Source organism: Humulus lupulus, chromosome 2 (assembly GCF_963169125.1).
Source record: "Humulus lupulus chromosome 2, drHumLupu1.1, whole genome shotgun sequence".
Lineage (NCBI taxonomy): Eukaryota > Viridiplantae > Streptophyta > Magnoliopsida > Rosales > Cannabaceae > Humulus > Humulus lupulus.
In genome coordinates this window covers 218,306,210-218,329,149 of record NC_084794.1, presented here as the reverse complement: position 1 = coordinate 218,329,149, position 22,940 = coordinate 218,306,210, and the positions used below count along the sequence as shown (strand labels likewise).

Genomic DNA, 22,940 nt, shown 5'->3' with positions numbered 1-22,940 from the left:
CATGCATTTAAATAATTAAAATCACACATAAATCCCATCATGCCCTCCTGGCACGCTAATCAAGGCCCTTAAGCCTTATTAGCGAATTTGGGTCGTTACAGAGGGGTCCAGGAAAATTGTATAGTTCCACCCAGATCTTGAGAGAATTAGCAGATAAGATGGCCAGGGCAAAGATAGAATTGGTGGTGGGCCAGTTAGCAAAAATTACCTTGCAGTCGACCCTGGTAGAGAGGATTAAGGAGGGACAATTGGTGGATGCGCAGTTGCAGGAATTTAGGCAGCATGTTTTAGCGGGGATAGCTAAGGATTATTCTGTCTCTGAGACTGGTATGCTTCGATACCAGGGGCGGATTTGTGTTCCAACGGATGAGGGGATCAAACGAGAGATACTAGATGAGTCTCACGCTACGCCATACTCGCTTCATCCGGGTACCACGAAGATGTATCAGGATCTACGGACATTATATTGGTGGCCCGGGATGAAGAAGGATGTGGTAAAGTATGTGTCTAGATGTTTGACATGTCAGCAGGTAAAGGCTGAGCATCAGCGGCCAGCAGGGTTGCTTCAGCCTTTAGGTATTCCTGAATGGAAATGGAAAGATATTACAATGGACTTTGTGGGAGGTCTACCCAGGACAGTGGGACTTTGTGACTCGGTGTGGGTAATAGTAGACAGATACACCAAGTCAGCTCATTTTCTACCAGTGAAGTCGACCTATACAGTGGAACAGTATGTGAAGTTGTATGTGAGGGAGATAATTCGTCTCCATGGCGTTCCAAAGTCTATTGTGTCTGATCGAGATCCTATCTTTACCTCTAAGTTCTGGGGAGCTCTGCAGAGAGCTATGGGGACTCAGCTGAAGTTTAGCACAGCTTTCCATCCTCAGACTAATGGACAGTCTGAGAGGACGATTCAGGTGTTGGAGGACATGCTTAGGGCGTGTGTGATCGATTTCGAGGGATCTTGGAGTAAGTATCTATCACTAATTGAGTTCTCCTATAACAACAGTTATCAATCCACGATTGGAGTGGCTCCTTATGAAATGTTATATGGGAGAAAGTGTAGATCACCCATTCATTGGGATGAGATGGGTGAGAGGAGATACTTAGGGCCAGATATGGTTCAGGAGACTAATGAGGCTATTGTGTATATTCAAGCCAGAATGCTTGCTTCGCAGAGTAGACAGAAAAGCTACGCTAATCCTAAGCGTAGGAATGTGGAGTTCCAGGTTGGGGACCACGTGTTTCTGCGAGTCTCACCATCGAAAGGGGTAAGGAGATTTGGAGTAAAGGGCAAGCTGAGCCCGCGGTTTGTTGGACCTTTCGAGATCCTAGAGAGGATTGGACAGGTGGCTTACAGGTTGGCCTTGCCACCATCGCTGTCAGGAGTTCATGACGTATTCCATGTCTCCATGTTGCAGAAGTATGTTTTAGATACAACTCATGTGCTGAAATATGAGGACTTGGAGTTACAGACAAATTTGTCCTATGAGGAGCGACCAGTTCAGATTTTGGATCGGAAGGACAAAATTTTACGGAATAAGACAATTCCGTTCGTTAAAGTGTAGTGGAGAAATAGCAAGGTCGAGGAAGTGACTTGGGAGTTAGAGACAGCGATGCGGGATCAATATCCCGAGCTATTCAAGTAAATTTCGAGGACGAAATTCTCAGTAGGAGGGGATAGTTGTAACGACCCAAAATTACTAATATGGCTTAAGAGCCTTGATTAATGTGTTGGGAAGGCATAATTGCTTAGGTGTGAATTTATGGATTTAATGCATGATTATATGATAAGCATGCTTGTATGATTATATGAATGTAAATGTGGTTAAATGTTATATCTGTGAGAACCACATTATTATGTGGGTAGATTTGCAGTGTGCGACTTGAGGCGATCCTAGGGAGCTAGATAGCGGGAAAAGTCACAACGGGGCTTAACATTTGACTTTGGATAAGTTAGGGGTATTTTAGGTATCGGGTAGTTATTGAGACTATCGAGTTATGGAAATAAAGATATGGAGATATATTTGAGGATAGGAAGCTTAGGCGGGAATATTGGGGAAATTTATCGTTTTGCCCTCGGGGACGTTTCCGGTACCCCGAGCCTTGGGATTGACTTAACTGGCTAAAATTAGACTAAGTTAATGGAAAGTAGAAGAATAAAAACACTAACCGAACTCCTCAGCTCTTCTCTTCCTTCTCCTCTCTCTTTCAAGAAAAACATTGAAATTTAAGGGAAATCAGCTGGAAAACAGTGTGGTTGAGCTGAATTCTTGAAGGTTTAGCTTAGTTCAGACTAAGGGTCACTCAACCAAGATTAAGGTAAGAGTTGAGTTGTGTTTTTGGGTGTTAGAACTCTAAGAATTTTTGCTGAATATTAAGGTGTTTATGATTTTGATGTTTAAGGGCTGAATTGAAGTTGAGTGCTTGGGTTTTAGCGCAGAGGTTGTCAAGGAAGTGGTTCAGCAAAAGAGGTAGGCTTCAATTTGTAATTTAGAGGTTAAAATTTGAGTTTTGCATGACTGGTTTTGGTGTTTAGAGTTGCCTGGTTTCAAAAATCAAAATGGAATTTTAGTAGGTTTTTAAGATGGATTTCTGTTGGATTATGTTGTTAGAATCATGTTAAAGGTTTTGTGATTAATGGGTTTTGAGTTAGGGTGCTTTGGGATGGTTTTGGATGAGGTTAGGATGCTAGAAATGGTGGATTTTCTGGGCACGAAGGGTAGGGTCGCGGCTCTGTTCTAGAGCGCTGCAGCCCTACGAAGCAAGAGCGCTAGGGAGGCTCGGCCAAAGGAGAGCGCTACAGCGCCTTAGGGTAGGGCCACGGCTCGTGTCTGCTCACTGGGGGGCTTGGGCTCTGTTTTAGGGGCGGGTCGCGGCTAGGTTTCAAGGGCCGCAGCCCTTAGCTGTATTTCTGATCTTTTGGGGATTTTAAGCGCGGAATTTAACCTAGGGTTCTCGGGATCGATTTCACCACCGTGCTTGGTGGAATTCGATGTCCCAGAAGTTAGTATTGTACTCATAAACCTTTATTCGAATATTAATGGAATCCATTACCTTGGTTGTGACTAGGTGTTAAAGCTAGGGCTCGGGAAACAGATCGTGCTCAAGGGACGTCACTCGTGATCAGTGAACGTAGAAATTAAAGGTAAGAAAACTACACCCAGTTGTGTATTTGTAATGGGACTAAGGGCTCCCTAATATGTATGCTTGAAAGGATGGTATTATGCCTTGTAAATAGTAAATCAATGGCCTAAGATTGCCAAGGGTTACACTAGCGCACAGGGCGCGGCTTGGCCACTGGTAGCCGAGGACAGCTTATTATGCACTGAGCTCGGTTTACGCGAGCCGGAGTCAGTGGGGTAAACAGAGGGTGCGGCCTAAGTTTTTGCCCCTGATTATTATGTAATTTGATTGATATTAATGCTTGGTTACATCTTTGATTCTGAATACGTGCTATGTGGCTAATAAGAGTATTGAGTGTTTGAACATGTTTAAGGATTACTCGTCTGTTATTGTTGTTTGTGATGCATATTATGTTTTCTTGTTAGGCCTTGGCTCACGGGTGCTACATGGTGTAGGTAAAGGCAAGGGCAAACTCGATCAGCCCTGACTAGGAGAGCTCTGCGAGCTGAATGTACATGACCAGCTGCTCAGCCGCCATAGTTGAGGGGAGAACAGGAACAGGGGAACCAGTAATGTGTGTTTTGCCTTAGAATGGCTGATGGTTGTCTATATTTTGGAGATTCTGTAAACCAAATTTTAAACACTGTTTCTTTTTGGGATCCCATGTGTAAAATTGTTTAAATTTTATAAATTGAATCTTTTGAGACCAAACCCTTTTTTTAACCCTAGCACATTCATGGTTAGTGTCACGTTTTTAATTAAATGACTTGATTAGCGAGTCCTACACTTTAATAAGTACACAGTGTAGCGGCCTTGCCTATCCAGGGCGTTACAACTCATTTTTTCCAAGTTGGACCTAAAAAGTAGATTCACAAATTTCCCGTTATCTACTAATGTTCTCCGTACTCTCCGGTTGGCGAGCTGAACGATTATGACCAAAGGATCATTATGTGGGAACTGGACGTGGCTAGCATCCTCTTCTGTAAAAATGATTGGTTGTTTTTCCACTCGTTGTTATTTTGATAACTGTTGTTCCGAGACGAACTTCACTCCGTTATGGGATTTTAGTTCGTTAATGTGCCTCTTCTAGGCACCTCTGCTCGTGCCTGCCAGATGTGGTCCTCCCGAAATGGTAGCTATATCTCCCCCTATTCTCGGAGGAGGGTCGTCCTGATTCGCTTGAGCTCCGGCTTGATTCACTGGAGCTTCGGGAGCTGATGGAGGGTTTTTTCCAGTGGGCTGACTAGGGACCACTCGATTTCGGGCGTATTGGGCCAAAGGTCCTGCCCGATGAGAGTCTCGATCTCATCCTTAAGCTGTCTATAGTCATCAGTGTTATGACCGATATCATTGTGAAATCGGCAGAACTTTGAAGGATCTCTCTTCGCTCTTTGGTTTTTCAATGGTTTTGGCTTCATCCATGGCAGGCGAGTAGAATTGGCTAGGAAGAAGGTGAGTATAATTGGCTAGGAAGATGCGCTCTCTAGTATCTGTGAGGTCAGTATAAGTTGCGTAAACAGGTTTGAATTTCTCCTGGACTTATTTTTCTTTGTTCCACTCTGGTCGCCCTCGCCATTTCCCTTCCTCTTATTATTTCCCCCTTGGTTATTCTGGGTAACGGTTTGAGTCGTAGCTGCAACATCCGTTACCGCTCCAACAGGCTGGACATGGATTTGGCTGGTTCCTGCGATAGACGCTCGCGCCTCTTCTAGATTAATCCATCTTTGAGCTAGTGTCAAGAACTCGTCCACACTATTAACTCCTTTTCTCTGTAAATCCTGCCACATGTCGCCTCCAACAAGGATTCCAGTCCTCATTGCCATGAGTTTGGAGCTGTCATTAGCATCTCTAGCTCGTGCAGAGACATTGGCAAATCTACTTAGATATGCCTTCAATGTTTCGCCAAGTTGCTATTTTACATTGGCTAATGAATCAGCCTTAACCCGAGTTGTCTGGGAAGCCCAGAATGCTTTCTTGAAATCGGAAGAAAACCTCTTCCACGAGCTTATATAGTGCCTCTTGTACTGTTTAAACCACTGGCTGGCTGGCCTAATCAGAGTTGAGGGGAATAAAATACACCTTAGATCGAGCCCGAAGTTGTGGGCCATCATCATGGTGTTAAACATCCTGAGGTGATCAGATGGATCCCCATCTCTGTCCAACTTTGACAAGTGTGGCATTCTGAAACCCATCGGATAAATGGTCGCCGCAATATTTGGAGCGAAAGGCTCGAGCTCATCCTCTGAGTCACAATCGTCTTTATCTTTTCCAGATAAAAGCTTCTTCATTTTCTCTTCCATCTGAGCTAGCCTCTCGAGAGTTTGGTCCCTGGCCCTTAGGCTATCTGCGGACTGTTCAACAGCTCCCATCCTATCATACGCATTTGATGGGTTATTGTCCCTCCAAACTCGAGCTTGGTTTGGTGGGGCATTCCCATTATCACGTACTATGGAAGGACCTCCCTCTCGACGAGTATAACTAACATCCTCATCCCGAGCTAAATTTCTTCTCTGTGAATTCAGACGATCACGTAGATTAGGCTGTGAATCATATCGAGGGTTTTGTGCCAAACTCATATGATTTCTCAGATCGCCTTCGGACCTACCACTTCGACGACTTTCAATCCAATAACTTTCATTTTCGAAGCTTACAGCTCGTGGTTGAGGCCGAGGATCTGGATTTTTGACACGTGTCCGTGGGACATAGGTATGGGCAGACGGAGGAGGATTTCTCCTGCTGTCTCCATAAGTAGGAATGTCCCGTGTAGGACGAGGTGGCATCAAATGTCTTATGGGTGACGAGGGATGCCTAACTGGCGAGGCAATCCTTGTCCCATCAGGGCGAACTAAATTAGCCCGCCTTTGTTCTGTCTCATTATTCCTAGCTCTTTGCACCTGACGATCCGATCGTGGTGTAGGAGGGTTTGCTGGAACATTTTGTCTCTGTGAGCCTGTCTCAACCCCTCCTCGTGGGTTGCCATGGGCATTCATAGGTGCTTGTGAAGGATGCACCGAACTTGGGGTTGCGGTTCTAACTGATCGACTGAAATGCTAATTACCCCTACGAGGGCCACTGGGATGGACATTCTGGCGGTCTCGCTATGTAGGCACAGAACTTGGGGTGGCAGTTCTGACTGATCGACTTGGTTTGGATCGGTTATTCCTGTGGGACTTGTGAGACCCACTTTGCCTCTTTCCGACATTAACTTCAGTTGCGAGAAGGGGTAACCGAGCCGAAACCTCCTCAATTTGCCTATTTGCCTTAGCGAGATGGCTTCTTAACTACATATTTTCCATCTCAACGGCAGTTAAGTAGTCTGGATTTGGATTATGTGGTAATGACGCCGAACTCACAGTTTCACCATGACCAGCCGGTTGTTTTCCCAAATGTTGCTGGACTTCAGGGCCATGCTCGTTCGCAATAGCGATATGATGGGCCTCCTGCCCACCAGGTTGTTCTATCTCATTGTCGTGCATTGAACGAGTGAGCACCATGATGAGATTCGACTGGGAGTTTGACAAAGCACTAATTCCCCTTTCAATGAAAGCACCAAACTGTAGACGCGGTTTTTTGCCAACAGTGTATTAAGAAATAATAAGGTAGATTAGTGCTTAGTAATAAATCGTAATGAAAAAAAAATGAAATGAATTCACAAGGGCACAAATATTTTACGTGGTTCGATGATTAAAATCCACCTAGTCCATGAGTCTATATTATTGTTGTTTCTCTCTCTATTTTGGCAGAGTTTCAGTATTACAGAATAATCGGTCCATTTTCTTGTCCAACATTCTCAGTATTTATAGAGAAATTCCATGGACAGGTTTGGGTAACCACGTGAGTCAATCAAGCATATACATATTTATTACATTTAATACGTATATTTCCCATTTATAATGGGATATGATTTGATTATACAACAAATGTTCTCCTAATATCTGGAACATTAAATATGACAGCCTGGTCATAAATAACCGTATAATGGGATTCCGAGTCTCCATGGATTCTTGAGTATGCAATACATTCGAGTTAGCATGAGCTGAACATCTCCTCCAAGCTCGTATTTCGAATGTCGTTTGAATATTATGAGCTCACACTTCACAACCTTCGTGTCTGTAGCTCAAGTTAAACCCAAGACGCCTAACACCACATGTGCCCATGTGAAACTGGAGTTGCTTACATGGATAATAAGCAGATATCATTACCTTGGTTATTTCTCTGTATATTTATTTGACAGCTGTATCCGAATTGAGTGAATGACTCAAGCTAAAATTAGGGTACAACACAAACCCACGGTATAATTTGAAACGTTAACCTATAATTAATGACAATTTCTATTAACAAGAAAGAAAAAAAATGTTAGAATATATATATATAAATACTGTTATTACATTGGAAATGAAAAATAAAATAAATTAAAGTCAAAAGAAGTTAATCAGTACCTATTTTTTCTCACTAAAAAACAATATAACTCATGACTCACTAATTTAAATTTTAAAAAATATTTTAAAAAAAAAAACTTCAAGAGTTAACTAAAATATATTTAATATATGTATATGATGGTACTTGTTCAGGTTACTTGACTTTTGGTAGCTTTTCCTTTAGAACTCTAAGATTGAAAAAAAAACAAGGGGAACTCCATGAAATGACCCTATTTTATAGGGTAATACTAACTCTAACCCCACATTAATGTTTCTCATATTTTTAACCTTATACCCATGTGAAAAGACTAGCTTACCCTTATTAACATTAGGCTTCTTCCTCCCATTTTTTCCCTTCCCATTTCGTCTTCAGCCCCTTCTCTCTCTTCCTTCTCTCTCATAAAGAGAATAAACACTCTTCCTTCCCCCTCTCTCTCAAATCATCATCAAAGAGAAATCATCACAATTTTTCTTCTCACGAAGCTTTGGAAAATGATGTAATCTATCATAATTTTTTTCTTCTCACCCAAGTTGAAGAAGATTGAAGATTCTCCCAAACTTGAAGAAGTTTGAACATTTGATTTGATAATGAGTAAGTTTTGTTTTATTTATAGGTTATGGGTGTCTTGTGTAATAGTTTAAATGGAATTTTGGAAGTACTATACACTAAAAAATCTGTGAAAAGAAATAATTTTATGTTGAGATGACGAATTTTCGAATGATTTTCGCGATTTAGGTCACTGTGTTCACACTTTGTTCACACATTATTCACACTTGGTTCACATTTTCGTGATTTAGGTCACTGCGTTCACACTTTGTTCACACATTATTCACACTTTGTTCACACATGATTCATACTTGGTTCAGACTTGGTTCACGAGTACTTAACACATGATTCACATTTGGTTCACATATGATTCACACTTGGTTCACACATACTTCACACTGGGTTCACACACAGTTCACACTTGGTTCACACATGCTTCACACATGCTTGCTTCACACATGCTTGCTTCACACATTTATTTCTTATTTCTTTTGGCTAGTTTTACCTAATAACCTTTGGATTTCGAACCTTTTGTCATATGTTATACAGGTCAAACACATATAAATATTGTGGTGTTATATAATGGATCGTGGGAACAAGTTTTGAACGAAGGTTGGTCATTTAGTGCTAAACAAAGCAAGGGTATGAAGGTGCCAAAGACTATCACTTACAATAGTCTTGTTGATCAATTGTATACTTTAATCGGAGCTGACAAGTCTCGTATTGATCTTGACTTAAATGTAATCTATCATTTTGGAAGTAAAGGTATCCCTCCATCTTTGATTAGTAATGATGATGATGTTGCTTTTTTTCTTGATGAGATAGGAACATCTATCAATCATCGGACACCCCTATGTGTTTCTACTATAGAGAAGAGAAGTAATGATCCTTTGGTTACTAAAACACGTGAGTTGTATACTATTCCTCCAGTTGATACCAAAGTGAATGATGATTTTTGCATTGATGGCAATGAAGACAGTTGTGATGATGATGATAATGATGCAGATGGCAATGAAGACAGTTGTGATGATGATAATAATGATGCAATAAGCTCAGATGATAATGAAAATATTGATAGGCCTACCTGCAATGATGTACTTGTGAAGCATAATTTACAACAGTCAACCTCCAATGAAGTATTGAAGAGCCATGATTCCTCAAATAATAGAGGTCGTAAAGTAAGACAGGTTGGTGAAGATAATCTATGGAGTACTTCACTTTTGTTGAATCAAGGGGAAAAAGGCTCTACTTCAGCCTCAACAGCTCAATTACTGACATCTTCTTCGAGTATCAATTCGTGGGAAATAAAAGAGGGTCAAATATTTGAGAACAAGCAAGAGTTGAAGATGAAACTCCATCTTTATGCATTAAATAAAAACTTTGAGTTTAAAGTAAAGAAGTCTGCGAAAAATATATGGTGTACAGTATGTGTTGATGATAAATGCAAATGGAGGTTGAGGGCTACAAAATTGGTTAATTCCAATATGTTCGAGGTTCATAAATTTTTCGGTGAACACACATGTTCATTGGATATTCGACATAAAGATCACCATCAGACATCCCCATGGCTTATTGGACATGTCATAAGGAGAAAATTTGAGGGTGATAATGTTAATTACAAGCCAAGGTCAATTGTAAAAGATATGAGTTTATCATATGGAGTTCATATGAACTATGCTAAAGCTTGGAGGTGTCGAGAGCATGCATTGGCTTACATAAGAGGTACACCAGAATCATCATTTCAGAAACTTCCCTCATTTCTATACATGATGGAGCAAAAAAATCCTGGAACTGTTACTCATTTGCAGATGGACAATGAAGGTAGGTTCAAATATTGCTTCATGGCCTTAGGTGTTTCTATAATGGGGTTTAAAACATATATTCGCCCAGTTATATGTGTAGATGGAACCTTCTTGACTACTCGGTGTGGAGGTACTTTGTTATGTGCCATGGGACAAGATGCTAACAAGCAAATATATCCAATTGCATTTTCAGTAGTTCACTCAGAGAATAATGACTCATGGTTGTATTTTCTACTGAGGTTGAAGGAAGCGATTGGTGAAGTGGAGAATCTAGTATTCGTGTCTAATAGACATACTAGTATAGCAAGTGCCTTGACTAAAAATTTTCCTGAGGCACACCACGGTGCTTGTATACATCATGTTAGCATGAATATCCGTGCGAAGTTCAAAACTGACCATTGCCATGAAGAATTCTTCCTTGCAGCGAAAGCTTATAGAAAGCGAGAGTTTTTACACCATTTTGAGAAGATTAAATTCAAAGATCTTGCAATTGCTCAATACTTAGAGAATCAAGTGGGTTTTGAAAAGTGGGCTCGTTCTTTCTTTCCTGGTCATCGATATAATTTAATGACTACAGGTATTGCCAAAAGCTGGAACAATGTCATTGCTGAGGCACGTGGGTGGCCAATTATTTGTCTCATGGAATTTATGAGGCACACTTTAAAAAATGGTTTTTCGAGCGTCGAACTGCAGCATCAGCGGCTACAGGTCCTCTTGCCACAGAAGTGGAAGCTGATTTGCGAAAGTTAGCAGACAAGTCCACTACCTCGTTCCCTTTTCCGTCTAGTCAGTATGAAATAACAGTATTGGATGGTGATCTTGATGGAGATGTCGACCTGAGGAGGAAAACATGTAGTTGTAGAAGATTTGATTTGACAGGTCTTCCTTGTGAACACGCTCTAGCTGGTGCTCGAGATCGTGGCATTAGTCCATATAGTTTATGCTCCAGATTCTACACAGTTGAAGTGTGGTTGTCATACTATGGTGGATCTGTATATACGCTGGGTAATGAAGAATCTTGGGTGATACCAAATGACATAGGAAGTATGATGATAGCTCCTCCTTTAGTGAAGCAGAAGGCTGGTCGTCCAAAGAAGAAACGACGTTTATCAAAGGGTGAGAAGAATAGCAAACAACATAGATGTAGTAGATGTGGTGCCCTGGGCCACAATCGAGTGACGTGCACCATTGTTTGTTCCCCGCCGTCTAGACATGCTTAGTTTGTACTTTTATTGTTTTACTTTGTACTCTTCAATTACGGAATTTGAATTTTTAGATTGGTTCAGTAATACGACTTTTTGTGTTAAAGTTTGTTGTTTCGGACACACCTAATTCATACATGCACGTAAATCACACATAATTCACACATAGTTCACATCTGATTCACACATATTTCACACGCGGTTCACACATAATTCGCACATAATTGACACCTGGTTCACACTTAATTCATGATAAATGAGTTTTAGACTTGTTTATCTATGTATTTTTCAGGTAAAGTATTAGGTGTCGAAGGGATTAGGTGACTTAGGTGTGGAAACATGGGGAAAATTGACAAAATGACAAAAATTGGTAGAAAACGGTGTTTCGGAGCAATTTCTGCGACCGCAGGAAGGGTGTCTTGCGGCCGCAATTCTAGAAAAGTTTTGGCATTTCTAGGACATTCCTGCGACCGCAGGAATGACATCATGTGACCGTAGTATATGTTCACACTTAATTCACACATAGTTCACACATGATTCACACATATTTCACACGCGGTTCACACATAATTCACACATAATTGACACCTGGTTCAAACTTAATTCACACCTAATTCACACATAGTTCACACCTGATTCACACATATTTCAATCCTAATTCACACATATTTCAATCCTGATTCACACTTAATTCACACCCAATTCGCACATAACTTAATAAGATAAAAGTGACAAAGATTTATCCATTCCACTATTAAGATGAAATAAACGAAGTCATTCAATACCATTTAATGAGATGAAGTTGACATAGTTTCTTCATACATCCAAAAGTACGATACATATATTTAAATAAAAGACAACTATGGTTGTAAGTCATGGTAAAACAAATCTACACAAGTCTTTTTTCTAAAGAAATCCATGTTGTCGTCATTTACTTCGGATAGCGGTTTTTTGGCTAGCAAGTACTCCAGATGTTTGATGACATATACCCCACAATCGCCACTGCAAAGGAAATAAAGTTTTTTAATTATTGGAAGACCGTAGTGATTATTTGCAATATAAATATGGTTAACAGAGTTATACCTAGTTTTGGTCTGTGGCACTTTTTCTGTGCCAAGTCTTGTGAACTCAAAACGCACTTTCTCTGCTTGTAGTTGGATATCTTTCCTATGGCTTAACAGCCCACTGGATTGAATTAGAAATGGTAGCATTTTTCCCCATCTGCTCATTTTATTCTCAAACTCCTTGTTGGAGACCACAGTGATATCAGAGTCATAAGCTTTTATAAGATAGCTTGTCAATGATATCTCTAACAACACCCAATGTGTCCCAAAAAAATTAATCGGGGTAAACACATCGTCAATGTCTTTCCAACTCCTTTTGAAATTGTTATCATCACCTACCAAGTAATCAAGCACTTCTTTTGGCCAAATGTAGCTTGATTTGATTTTCCTCTTGTTGAATTGTTCCCAATGTGGTTCGAAGAACTGTTGGAACATAGAATCCACGATGGTGAATCTTTCGGAGTAAGTCTTCTTGTAAGTGTACACTCGTTCTTTCATCAACCCTAAAGCTGCATCAATGTGCTACATGCCAAATATTATAAGTATATATACATCACATTCAAATTATATATATTTTTAAAAAAAATTATTTTAGTAGTCTTGCCAGTCCGTCTAGCCATGTACGTGGTGTAAGTAGCTGAATAAACCATTTCGCTGTGCACGAACCAGCCAAGAGAGAAATAGGCTTATCATTCTTTTTTAAACCAATTACCCATTTCTTAAAACGTCTCATTTGCTTTTCGTCATATGGCTGTAGGGGATTAATTTCACAAGGATCAGTTACAATTGTCTTTGCTTTCTTTTTCTTCCTAGTTGGATCAGTAAACTCGGAACCAAAAATTCTTTTCGTTGGAACCCTCCTTCTCTTGAATTCCACCCCAGCCATATCTTCAGGAGATACCACCTTACAGCTAGGGCTATCTTCTCCAACAACGTGCTCCATAATAAATGTACGGTGTGGTGAAGCAAGATGCTCATATGATAATGAATCCTCAGAATCACTACCTTTACGTTGCGAGAGCACTAATTCAATTAGATAATCCAACTTCTCCTCCATTCTTTGTTGGTTACTTTTCAAAGTGTCAATATCAGCTAACAACTTTTCGTGGTGGGTGTTAATTGGATTTGGTATCTCTTTCTGGTCTTGCTCGTGACAATGCCCATCTGCTACATCGGGCTTTGTGGGAGATTCCTCACGTTCTTCCCTTTCAAACTCAAATTCCACATCATCGTCTACAAAGCTAATAACAAGTCCCATGAGTAGTTCATCTGGTCCTTGAATAATAGAGTCATGAAATTCTTTCTCTTCGGGTCTTGGATTGAGCGTGGCCTTCACAAGATTCTGCAACAAAATAATAAATTAATAAGGTATAAACATTACTTATAAATCACAAACTCAAATAAAATCTTAACGACTTACACTTTTTTTCTTAAATACACCTTCAATATCTTTCTCTTTCAGCATTTTATGCGTTGACCAGCTAAGCATTCTTGGAAAGGCAAGGGGTTGTTGATCAGCAAATGCAGGGAACTTTGTGAAAATTTCATAGGCCCAATATTGCAGAGCAATGGCATAACCATAAATTGTGTACTGAGGTGCTGGTCTTTTTCTCTTTTGCTCAACATTCTTCAAGTATTTATTCCTTAGCCTTTCCATATCTTTTGTCAAGCCGAATAATGTCTTCTCGTACGATAATCTCCCCCAAGGATAGTTGAAGAAGTCATCTTCATTTTCCACCATGGAAAGGACATCAATAAAGCATTTCTTCTTTGGTTCACTAGGTAATAAAAGAGAGTCTACCAAAAAACATAGACCTAATTTCCATACGTCTTCTTTCACATCGCACCTTTTGAATCCATCTTCCAACTCTTCAGAAGACAAACATTCTTTATTGTTCAAGTATGTCTGGAGAAGTCTTTTACTCTTGGTCATTTCTTTATACTTTTCCAGATCCAGAGAAATTCCACAATTCAATCCAGTGATCAAACCAAATTCACTAATTCCAAACCATGTATTCTGACCACAAATATTAAAATTCAAGCAGTATTCATTCTTTCCTCTACCAACAACTCTCCTAAGCAGTAACTGATGAATAATAACTCCAGAATATTGTAGAGGCGGAGCTAAGAAGAATTGCTTGAATGGTGACTGTTTCACTCGTTCCAACAAGTCAAATGTCGTGAACTTCGTTATTATTGTACTCATAATGCTCCCTCCCCTATACGCAGCCTTTGTTGGATAATGCCTTTCAGTAGGAAGCATGAGGAGTGACATCTGAAAAGGTAAATTAAATAAGCGCTTAATACATAACTCAGATATATTCACACTTTCTTCACATACAGTTCACACATGGCTCACCCAAATTCACACCAACCTCACACATAATTCACACCAAATTCAGACATAGTTCACACTAAATTCACCTCTGTTCACACAAAATTCTAACAAAGTTAGTATTTAACAAATATATACACATAATAATCCATAAGCCATCCCACTGTTGGTCTTGCTTGAGCTAAGATATTTCTCAATCAAAAACCCAAAACCTAAAAAAATATTACTTACATTCTACAGAAATAAAATGATATTTCAAATGAGTTTTTCTATATCATTAAAAGATACTAGTTTTTCAATTAAATTCACATATAAACATTAAAAGAACATAAATTGTTGTGAAGTACACACTCCATAAGGATTCAATTAAAAACAATGGAGATAAATATGGTACCTATTCTTTAGCTACTTTGAGCATGTTTGGCATTTGATAATACTCATTCATATATTTGATAACAAACTAGTGCATTTGAGTTACAAGTTCCTTCCACAATTAATTTTCACTTATATATCATACATAATATGCTAATAAATTTATTACAATAAACAAAAAGATATATATACACACTAGAAATTGAGGCCGTGCAGTTTTATAATAGGGTTAGTTAGTGTAGTTTCCTTTTATAATTCACACATTATTCACCATAAGTTCAGAACATGGTTCACACACCATTCACACCAAATTCACACATGGTTCATACATCATTCTCACACTGTTCACCATAATTTCAAAACATGGTTCGCACATCGTTCACACACTATTCACACCAAATTCACACGCTATTCACACTAAAATCACACATGGTTCACACCAACTTCACTTCATACATGGTTCACACTAAATTCACACCACAATCACACATGGTTCACACCAATTTCACACATTGTTCACACTGAAATTACATATGGTTCACAACAACTTCACTTCACACCAAATTCACACTAAATTCACTCCTTATTTCCCAAATAAAAGATGTCTCAAGTAGTTAGAAATTTAACCAAAATCCAAACCTTACATTCTTCTAACATGTTTCCAACCACAACCATCAAATCTCAAAGCATCAATATGACAAATTCAAAATAAACAAAGGAGTCATAAATAATATAACAACAAGGGATCCCAACAACAATACCTTGGGCTAAGGTATCGGGCTTGCAAGGAGAGTGAGGGGTCTTAGGTGTTGTAAACCTTGGGCTCCGGCGACATGGGCTCGACGATATGGCTGCGAAGCACGACAAGGCAGCAATGTGGGTTCGTGGGGTCGGGAGCAAGCGGAGGGGATGGGAGCTGTGGTAGATTTGAGAGAGAGAGAAGGAAGAGTGTAAAAGGGGCTGAAAACGAAATGGGTAAGAAAAAAAGGTGGCTGTGGAGATGATGATGCAACTGGGAGGACATGCATCGGTGTGGGACGAGGTGGGTGCTGGCCAGAGACGACAACACCACCGCAGCTTCGACGGGAAGATAGTTAGGTTTGGGAGGGAGGGTTTTCAACGGGAAGGGGATGAGAAGAGTGAAACTGAAATAGGGTCCTTTCTAATTATTTGTTTAACAAATGGGTAATTTTGTCTTAAAGAGTCCAAAATGTGAAAAACTTTAACTAAGGGTTAGAGTTATAAAAATAGGGCTGAATAGGGTTAATTAGTGTAGTTACCCAAACACAAATACAAACATTCAAATATTTGGTCTACAGTATGTGCTTTAAAGATGTGAATATAAACCACCTACAATTAATTAGTGCTTTCTGGTTCCAAAAAATAAACACTCATAGTATATATATTGTATCAAATTAGCAATAGAAAAAAAAAAGGTTAAAAATTACTTTCCATAAATTGGTGCTTCTTCTGTCTTTTGTTAGAAATTTTTTCTCTCATTTTTCTGTTTTTCCTAAATAAAGTGAAGGGAAGATAAGAAGAGTACTTGACAAGATACAATAGTTCAAGTGTCTACTACTTTTCTTACCACCCACTACCCCTCTAAAATTTGGAGGGAAATGACAAATATTATTTCCTCCTCAATTGTGTTAATATTCCCTAAAAAGATAGAGTTTTACATTATTTAATGCTCTTTCTCACTAGCAATTTCAATTGTCTAGTATGACTTCTTACATACTACGAAATTTTAGAACAAATGCAAAATTAGAAGTCAACTTTGCCTTCTTTTTTTGAAAAAAAAATGTTGGGTCACAGATGAAATCATTTCAGGCAGAATAGGTTTTAAAGAATTGAAGTATAGAAGAAACAAATCTACCTTTGTTACCACAAAAGAAAAAGTGGGGAGCAGACAGACAAATTGATCTATTAAAGAGTAACTTTAAATATTAGCTTAAAGTAGACTTTGATTACTCAAGATCAAGATTCATATTTGAACAATTCTAAACTTCAATAATTATGGCTCTTCTTTTTCCCCTTCAACATGGTCCCATTTGGTAATAAACCATGTAGACTGAGACGCAGAGTACCATCCACAACTCGCTGGTGAAAATAGTTCTTGTATAAATCCCAGAATTCATCTCTGCCAATTAAGATTCACAAAGAAATGTAGCGTTAAAAGGCTTCAAGAAAGAAATCCAAAAAAAAAAACTGAACATAACACAACATTTTCTACAGTAGTTTTAGCATGGTCAGTGCAGCTAGCTGAATAAATCTCAAAATAAGGCAATTCAAGTAAAACATTATCAATATAGCTCAATGCTTGAAGCTAGACTTCCCATAAATAAATACAGTCAAAAACACAAGTAGAGGTGATAGGTTATTTAGTAATACAATATTTGACATTTGTATTGTATTACAGATTGTTCTGATAGTCAAAAGAACTACAAAAACCTGCCTTGATGCGTACGGCAAGAAAATATAACAAAGATTTCAGCAAGTAGTGACCAACCTGACTTGTGGTAGAGTCAACAACGAATAGCCCTTGACATCTGGCCGTATGTCCAGTACAATAACTACCAGTCTTGAAAGTCCTAATGCCTCAATGTCTATTAGCTTCTTTATCCTGGGATTGATGCAAACAAATAATCACGAAAAAAAAGTGTTATATGTAAGGAAAAAATGATGAAGGTTTGATGCGTAGGAACTCTGACAATCTAACCTAGCAGTTAACCGAACAGAAAGCAAACATAGAGTGAGAAGGAGGTAATTTGTTTCTTTTCTTTACTTTTTTTGCATTCATCAAAATCTTGCTCAAGGCTGATTACTCAATAAAATAAAATAAAAATGAAAACTTTCTCAGAGGAAGCAAAGCAACTTCTTTACTAGTAAGCATAATAAATGACAAGTTATGGCATACATTTCCAAGTTATGTTTAGTGAGAGCAACAGTTACGCCCTATAAAAGCAACTAAAAAGGAAATACTGTAGAAGATTGATGCTTACCTGCTTGGTGTACCACTGGCAATATTTACACGGTTCTTTAACAAGGACACCTGCATAAAGCACAAAGGAAAAATATTAGCGCCCAACCATCTCACATAATAAAAAAATCAAAGTGAAGAACACAAATTGAACTAACAAAAGACAAAATTCGATGGGCATACCAGCAATAAAATAACAATAATAATAAAAGCTAAACTGAAAAGTACATGCAGTAAAACTTAGGATCAGACTGACGTGCAAATATACAAATTCAGCATTGCTGGTGCTTTGATAATTTGTTCGTATTGTGTCATCATTTCCCATATTCCTAGGAAGCAACTAGTAGAGGGAAGCCTTAAAATGAAAATAGCAATAAAAAATTAATTAAAAAAAAACTTACAAAATAAAAATTCAACTGGATTAACAGTAATGAAATACTTAAACATGGGCCAAAACCTAAGAAGAAACTGAAACAATTCAGCATTAATGGTGCTTTAGTAACTTTTTTTATTTTGAGTCATCATCTTCCAAATTTTTAAGAAGCAAGCAAACTAGTTCCCCAGCTTTAGATGAAAATAACAAAAATTAAAAACTCAAAAACCCACAAAAGATAAAATTTGAATGGGATACAATTAACATAAAAATAACTTGAATTCAGGTAAAAGATGATATGAAAACTGTTTCATGAAGTTTGGATCAGACTGACGTGCAAATAAACAATTCAGCATTGCTGATGCTTTGATAATTTGATTGTTTGTCATCACCCCCTGGCTTAAGATGAAAAAAAAAAGCTTGAAGTTTGGGAAACGATATAAAATGAAGCTACATTTCATAAATTTTGAATCAGACTGACGTGCAAATAAACAATTCAGCATTGCTGATGCTTTGATAATTTGATTGTTTGTCATCACCTTCCAAATTCCTATGCAACAAACCTCTGGCCTTTAAGATGAAAAAAAAAATACCAAATGCGATACAATGATAAAAAAAAACTGAAGTTCAGGAAAAGATACAATATAAAGACTACATTTCATGAAATTTGGATCAGACTGACGTGCAAATATACAATTCAGCATTGCTGGTGCTTTGATATTTCAATTGTTTGTCATCACCTTCCAAATTCCTAAGCAACTAACCCCTGGCTTAAGATGAAAAAAATATAACCCCCAAACGCAATACAATGATATAAAATCTTAAATTCAGGAAAAGGTATAAAGTGAAGACTACATTTCATGAAATTTGGATCAGACAGACGTGCAAATAAACAATTTCAAATTCCTAAGCAATAAACCTGGCTTAAGATGAAAAAAAAAAAAACCCAAATGCAAATGCAATACAATATAAAGACTACATTTCATGAAATTTGGATCAGACTGACGTGCAAATATACAATTCAGCATTGCTGGTGCTTTGATATTTCGATTATTTGTCATCACCTTCCAAATTCCTAAGCAACTAACCCCTGGCTTAAGATAAAAATAAAATAAATAAAAAAAACTCTAAAATGCGAGACAATGATGAAAAAAACTATGTTCAGGAAAAGATATAAAATGAAAACTACATTTCATGAACTTTGGATCAGACTGACGTGCAAATAAACAATTCAGCATTGCTGGTGCTTTGGTAATTTGTTTGTATTGTGTCATCATCTTCCAAATTCCTAAGAAGCAACTAGTCCCCAGCTTAAGATGAAAATAACCAACAAAAAAAAACTTAAAAACTTGCGAAAGATAAATTCAAATGAAGATACAGTGACCCCCCAAAAAAATAGTCAATTTCAGGTAAAAAGACGAAATGAAAACCCTGTTTCATGAAATTTGAATCAGACTGACGTGCAAATAAACAATTCAGCATTGCTGGTGCTTTGATAATTTGATTGTTTGTCATCACCTTCCAAATTCATAAACAACTAATCCAAAGCTTAAGATGAAGAAAAAAAAATCAAATGGGATACAAGAACAAAAAACTTTAGTTCAGAAAAAAAAATACGTATATATAAAAATATAATGAAAACTACATCTCATGAAATTTGAGATAGGACTGACGGAAAATGAACTATTCAGCATTGCTGGGTGCTTTGCTAATTTGTTTGTATTGTGTCATCATCTTCCAAATTACTAAGAAACAACTAGACTTCGGTTTAAGATAAAAAAACTCAAAAACTTAGAGAAGGGAAAATTTAAATGGGATACAATAACATAAAAAATAAATAAATAAATAAAACCAAATATAAATAGGATGGGAGCAAGAGTTTCTACAATGAAGAGTAACATAACATGAAAACCATAGTAAAAAAGATAGGATTGTAGGACGTGGGACCAAGAGTTACAAACTCAAAGTTACTAAAAATTGCAAATATGTTTTCCAAAATACATAATCCTTAAATTCAAAAACATCACTAATGCTAAAGATGACAAAAACTAGAGTAAATTCAGAAGCACACAAATGTTAAGTGTGTATTTATAATAACCCACTAACTATAACCTAGGCGTCAAATTGGCTCTCATGATTTGGCTTTGCAGATGTTCTAAAAAAGGTTCGTGCATTAGAGTCAATGTTTTTAGAGTTAAATAGGATTCACAGAGTAGAACTGCAGTCTGCTACTCAAACCTATTTTCATAACTAACTGGCTTTAACCATGTATCCTTAGCAAGTAGTTCCTTTCTCTATTAGATATTTTTCTAACAAAAATCTAGATACTTTAAAATAGATTCAAAAACAATTTCAAATCATGGTACATTCAAGATTCTATCACAACAGAACCCAACTACCACAAACTAATTCTTGACTAACCCCAGCACCATGGCCCCTACTAGACATTATTTGAACATTCAACGCTTAATCTATATGGCTATACTCATCACAACCTTCAAATATCATGCAATCAACTCCCTGCCCTAGCTCAGCAAAAACAGATTCATGACTAAGAAATAGTAATAAGTCATTAAGGAAATGATGAGTCAAGAAATTGAAGAATTACCTGTTCTTCAACCTTCATATGCTTTGAGAATAGCTTTACTACATGGCATTCTTTAGTAAGTGATCGAAAACCCCTACAGAAACACAACAAATACTTGGTCATACATTCAATATCAAGTAGAAGAAATGAATTCAATACTTTCAAACAGACTTATTTTTCTTGAATGCAAGTATATATAATATATACACAACACACAAATATACATTACTTCAACCTTTAAAGTTTAAAGAAACGAAAATGCTGTCACCTTAGAAGTTCTATTGATTTCAAAGCAGATGCACTAATTATAAGGACAGCTGGATTCCCTGGATCAACTTTCCCTTCCAACAGCCGCTTTCCACAAAGAACTTCTTTCCATGATGAGCCAAAAGCAGCCATCACATCTTTCCCTAAGGATTCTGTATCTTGATTTGCACATTGAGCTAGTTCTAGAATGCATGTATCTGCAATAATTACAAATCACAAGACGAATTACACGCTGGCCAGAGTTTAGGCCACATGAAGTATAAACAAATTTTTACATTGTAAAAGAAATTTGACTCTAAAGAAAATATGAGAGTTAAAGTAAGTTGGCATGTATTGGAGCAATAGCATCAACCAGCGGAAGCATAAACTGATGCAAAGTATAACACCACTAAACTCAGAAAAGACAAAGCCAAGTAGAAAATCAAATAGCTAGATTCTCAATAGAAGATCTTAGTTTCTAATTTACCGCGTAAAATCCACCGGACAATTTCGAAGATTACCAACGATACTAAGCATTTGATCAATGGAGAATTAGTTAGAATAGTATAGCACATATTTTCTTGTTTCTCATGTTGAGTTGAATGGTGGCGCATTTAGGTTAGAACAAAAAATTCTCTCATACATTTCTCCAGCATGTTTCTAATCAATCAAACAAACCATAATCAGAACAAGTTAGAACATAACAAACCAAGACAAAGATACCTTTTAGGGATTCCAACTCGAGGGAAGAGAGTTGGATGTCATTAGCGGATTGGAACTGGTCCAGAAAAAACTTAAGCTGCGCTGAAGCTGAGGCCGGAGCTGCAACGACGTCATCAGATGTATTGCCGTTGCCGCCGGGTCCCGCTTGGCCATCAGAGTTGCTGTTATCGTCGTTGGTCTTGCTACGCCGTTGCTTCTTCTTCTTCGACTTGTTCTTGAGGTCTGTTTTGCTAGGGCCGAGAGGTTTTCTCTTCTTGCTAGGATTTTTCGAGGAAAGCTTTGACGGCTTCTTCATTTTTCAGCTATCCATTTCTGAACTTCCGTTATAATGGGCAAGAATTAGGGTTTAGAACTTCCGCGGCTGTTTGAAAAGGATAGCCAAGTTACACGTGTACCCTGCGAAGAAATACCAAATACGAACGTTGAGGCTTGAGGGTATTAAGGGAAATTTCACATTCTATACAACATACTAGGCCCATATTTAAAATAATTAAAAAAAATATTAGGCATATTAAAGATTTTAAAATAAAGTAATGATATGTGCACCCAAAATATATACTCAAACATTACAATTAGTAATGTGAATGTTTAGTCTAGCCAATCACATTTATTAAAATTGGGGTCCACTCTTTTAAAAAACAGTGACACGTCACTGTGTGTAATGTTTAGGTGCATATTTTGGGTGCACTTATCATTACTCTTTAAAATAATGTCACTCTTTGACGCTCTACCCAAATATCTTTATCATTTACCCCTCAGTTCTTACATCTCTCTCCTCTCTTTCCTCTCTTTCTGCGTTCACTCTCTCTCTCTCTCCTCACGGCGCCACCACCCACAGCGACGCCACCACCAACACCAGAAAATTCTCCATAACTTCAGCCACCTTGCAGAGATAAACACAATATACTCATATATTTTGATGATTCTTTGAGTAAAAATTTATGGGTAATTAATTGTTTCTCAAATATAATGATATTTCTTTCACTTAAAATACTAAATATTGCATTTCGAATAAATCTGACCATGATTTTTGGGTTTTTTTTTTTCAGATTTGAAACTCCGAAATCTGTAGAAAATTGACATTACTCGATGGTGGTTCGATGGTCCTCAATGCCAGCTCGATGGGGCCTTCGAAATCATGATTTTTCATTCAAAAACTCAATGG

The 22,940-nt window shown here is 37.9% G+C and overlaps 4 protein-coding genes and 7 non-coding genes across 11 annotated transcripts; 1 reads left to right on the top strand and 10 right to left on the bottom strand.

The window, feature by feature from the left end:
* Window positions 1–8,735: 8,735 nt before the first annotated feature.
* LOC133815174 (uncharacterized) lies at window positions 8,736–11,399 on the top strand. Its single transcript, XM_062248042.1, has 5 exons — window positions 8,736–9,057; window positions 9,148–10,470; window positions 10,587–11,083; window positions 11,170–11,238; window positions 11,388–11,399. Exons 1-5 carry the CDS (start codon window positions 8,736–8,738, stop codon window positions 11,397–11,399), a joined length of 2,223 nt encoding a protein of 740 aa, XP_062104026.1.
* Window positions 11,400–11,955: 556 nt separating this feature from the next.
* LOC133815173 (uncharacterized) lies at window positions 11,956–12,657 on the bottom strand. The gene has a single exon (XM_062248041.1). The coding sequence runs from the start codon at window positions 12,655–12,657 to the stop codon at window positions 11,956–11,958; it is 702 nt and encodes a 233-aa protein (XP_062104025.1).
* Window positions 11,979–14,426, bottom strand: LOC133816533 (uncharacterized). Its single transcript, XM_062248979.1, has 3 exons — window positions 13,580–14,426; window positions 12,179–13,501; window positions 11,979–12,097 (listed from the first exon to the last, which is right to left on the bottom strand). Exons 1-2 carry the CDS (start codon window positions 14,420–14,422, stop codon window positions 12,746–12,748), a joined length of 1,599 nt encoding a protein of 532 aa, XP_062104963.1. The 5' UTR covers window positions 14,423–14,426; the 3' UTR covers window positions 11,979–12,097; window positions 12,179–12,745.
* Window positions 14,427–16,630: 2,204 nt separating this feature from the next.
* LOC133818970 (protein CMS1) lies at window positions 16,631–22,146 on the bottom strand. The gene is made up of 6 exons (XM_062252104.1): window positions 21,776–22,146; window positions 21,075–21,270; window positions 20,828–20,900; window positions 17,869–17,918; window positions 17,376–17,489; window positions 16,631–17,006 (listed from the first exon to the last, which is right to left on the bottom strand). The coding sequence occupies exons 1-6, from the start codon at window positions 22,068–22,070 to the stop codon at window positions 16,874–16,876; spliced, it is 861 nt and encodes a 286-aa protein (XP_062108088.1). The 5' UTR covers window positions 22,071–22,146; the 3' UTR covers window positions 16,631–16,873.
* On the bottom strand, window positions 18,086–18,172 carry LOC133820350 (small nucleolar RNA Z122). Its single transcript, XR_009886765.1, has one exon. It is a non-coding gene; the product is annotated as a small nucleolar RNA Z122 (small nucleolar RNA).
* On the bottom strand, window positions 18,537–18,619 carry LOC133820357 (small nucleolar RNA Z122). Its single transcript, XR_009886771.1, has one exon. It is a non-coding gene; the product is annotated as a small nucleolar RNA Z122 (small nucleolar RNA).
* LOC133820351 (small nucleolar RNA Z122) lies at window positions 18,684–18,766 on the bottom strand. The gene has a single exon (XR_009886766.1). It is a non-coding gene; the product is annotated as a small nucleolar RNA Z122 (small nucleolar RNA).
* Window positions 18,886–18,967, bottom strand: LOC133820355 (small nucleolar RNA Z122). The gene has a single exon (XR_009886769.1). It is a non-coding gene; the product is annotated as a small nucleolar RNA Z122 (small nucleolar RNA).
* Window positions 19,210–19,291, bottom strand: LOC133820353 (small nucleolar RNA Z122). The gene has a single exon (XR_009886767.1). It is a non-coding gene; the product is annotated as a small nucleolar RNA Z122 (small nucleolar RNA).
* Window positions 19,420–19,504, bottom strand: LOC133820354 (small nucleolar RNA Z122). Its single transcript, XR_009886768.1, has one exon. It is a non-coding gene; the product is annotated as a small nucleolar RNA Z122 (small nucleolar RNA).
* LOC133820356 (small nucleolar RNA Z122) lies at window positions 19,663–19,745 on the bottom strand. The gene has a single exon (XR_009886770.1). It is a non-coding gene; the product is annotated as a small nucleolar RNA Z122 (small nucleolar RNA).
* Window positions 22,147–22,940: the final 794 nt, after the last annotated feature.

Bases quoted from the DNA above. Each gene is read 5' to 3' on its own strand.
- LOC133815174 (XM_062248042.1), top strand. From the start codon at position 8,736: ATGAAGGTGCCAAAGACTATCACTTACAATAGTCTTGTTGATCAATTG. The intron at 10,471-10,586 runs GTATTGCCAAAA...GTCGAACTGCAG, and splicing joins ATATAATTTAATGACTACAG to CATCAGCGGCTACAGGTCCT. The intron at 11,084-11,169 runs GTTTGTTCCCCG...TTGAATTTTTAG, and splicing joins ATCGAGTGACGTGCACCATT to ATTGGTTCAGTAATACGACT.
- LOC133815173 (XM_062248041.1), bottom strand. From the start codon at position 12,657: ATGAAAGAACGAGTGTACACTTACAAGAAGACTTACTCCGAAAGATTC.
- LOC133816533 (XM_062248979.1), bottom strand. From the start codon at position 14,422: ATGCTTCCTACTGAAAGGCATTATCCAACAAAGGCTGCGTATAGGGGA. The intron at 13,502-13,579 runs GTAAGTCGTTAA...ATTTTGTTGCAG, and splicing joins GTGTATTTAAGAAAAAAAGT to AATCTTGTGAAGGCCACGCT.
- LOC133818970 (XM_062252104.1), bottom strand. From the start codon at position 22,070: ATGAAGAAGCCGTCAAAGCTTTCCTCGAAAAATCCTAGCAAGAAGAGA. The intron at 20,901-21,074 runs GTGACAGCATTT...GTGTTTCTGTAG, and splicing joins AAATCAATAGAACTTCTAAG to GGGTTTTCGATCACTTACTA. The intron at 17,490-17,868 runs GTAAGCATCAAT...CATCAATCCCAG, and splicing joins GCCAGTGGTACACCAAGCAG to GATAAAGAAGCTAATAGACA.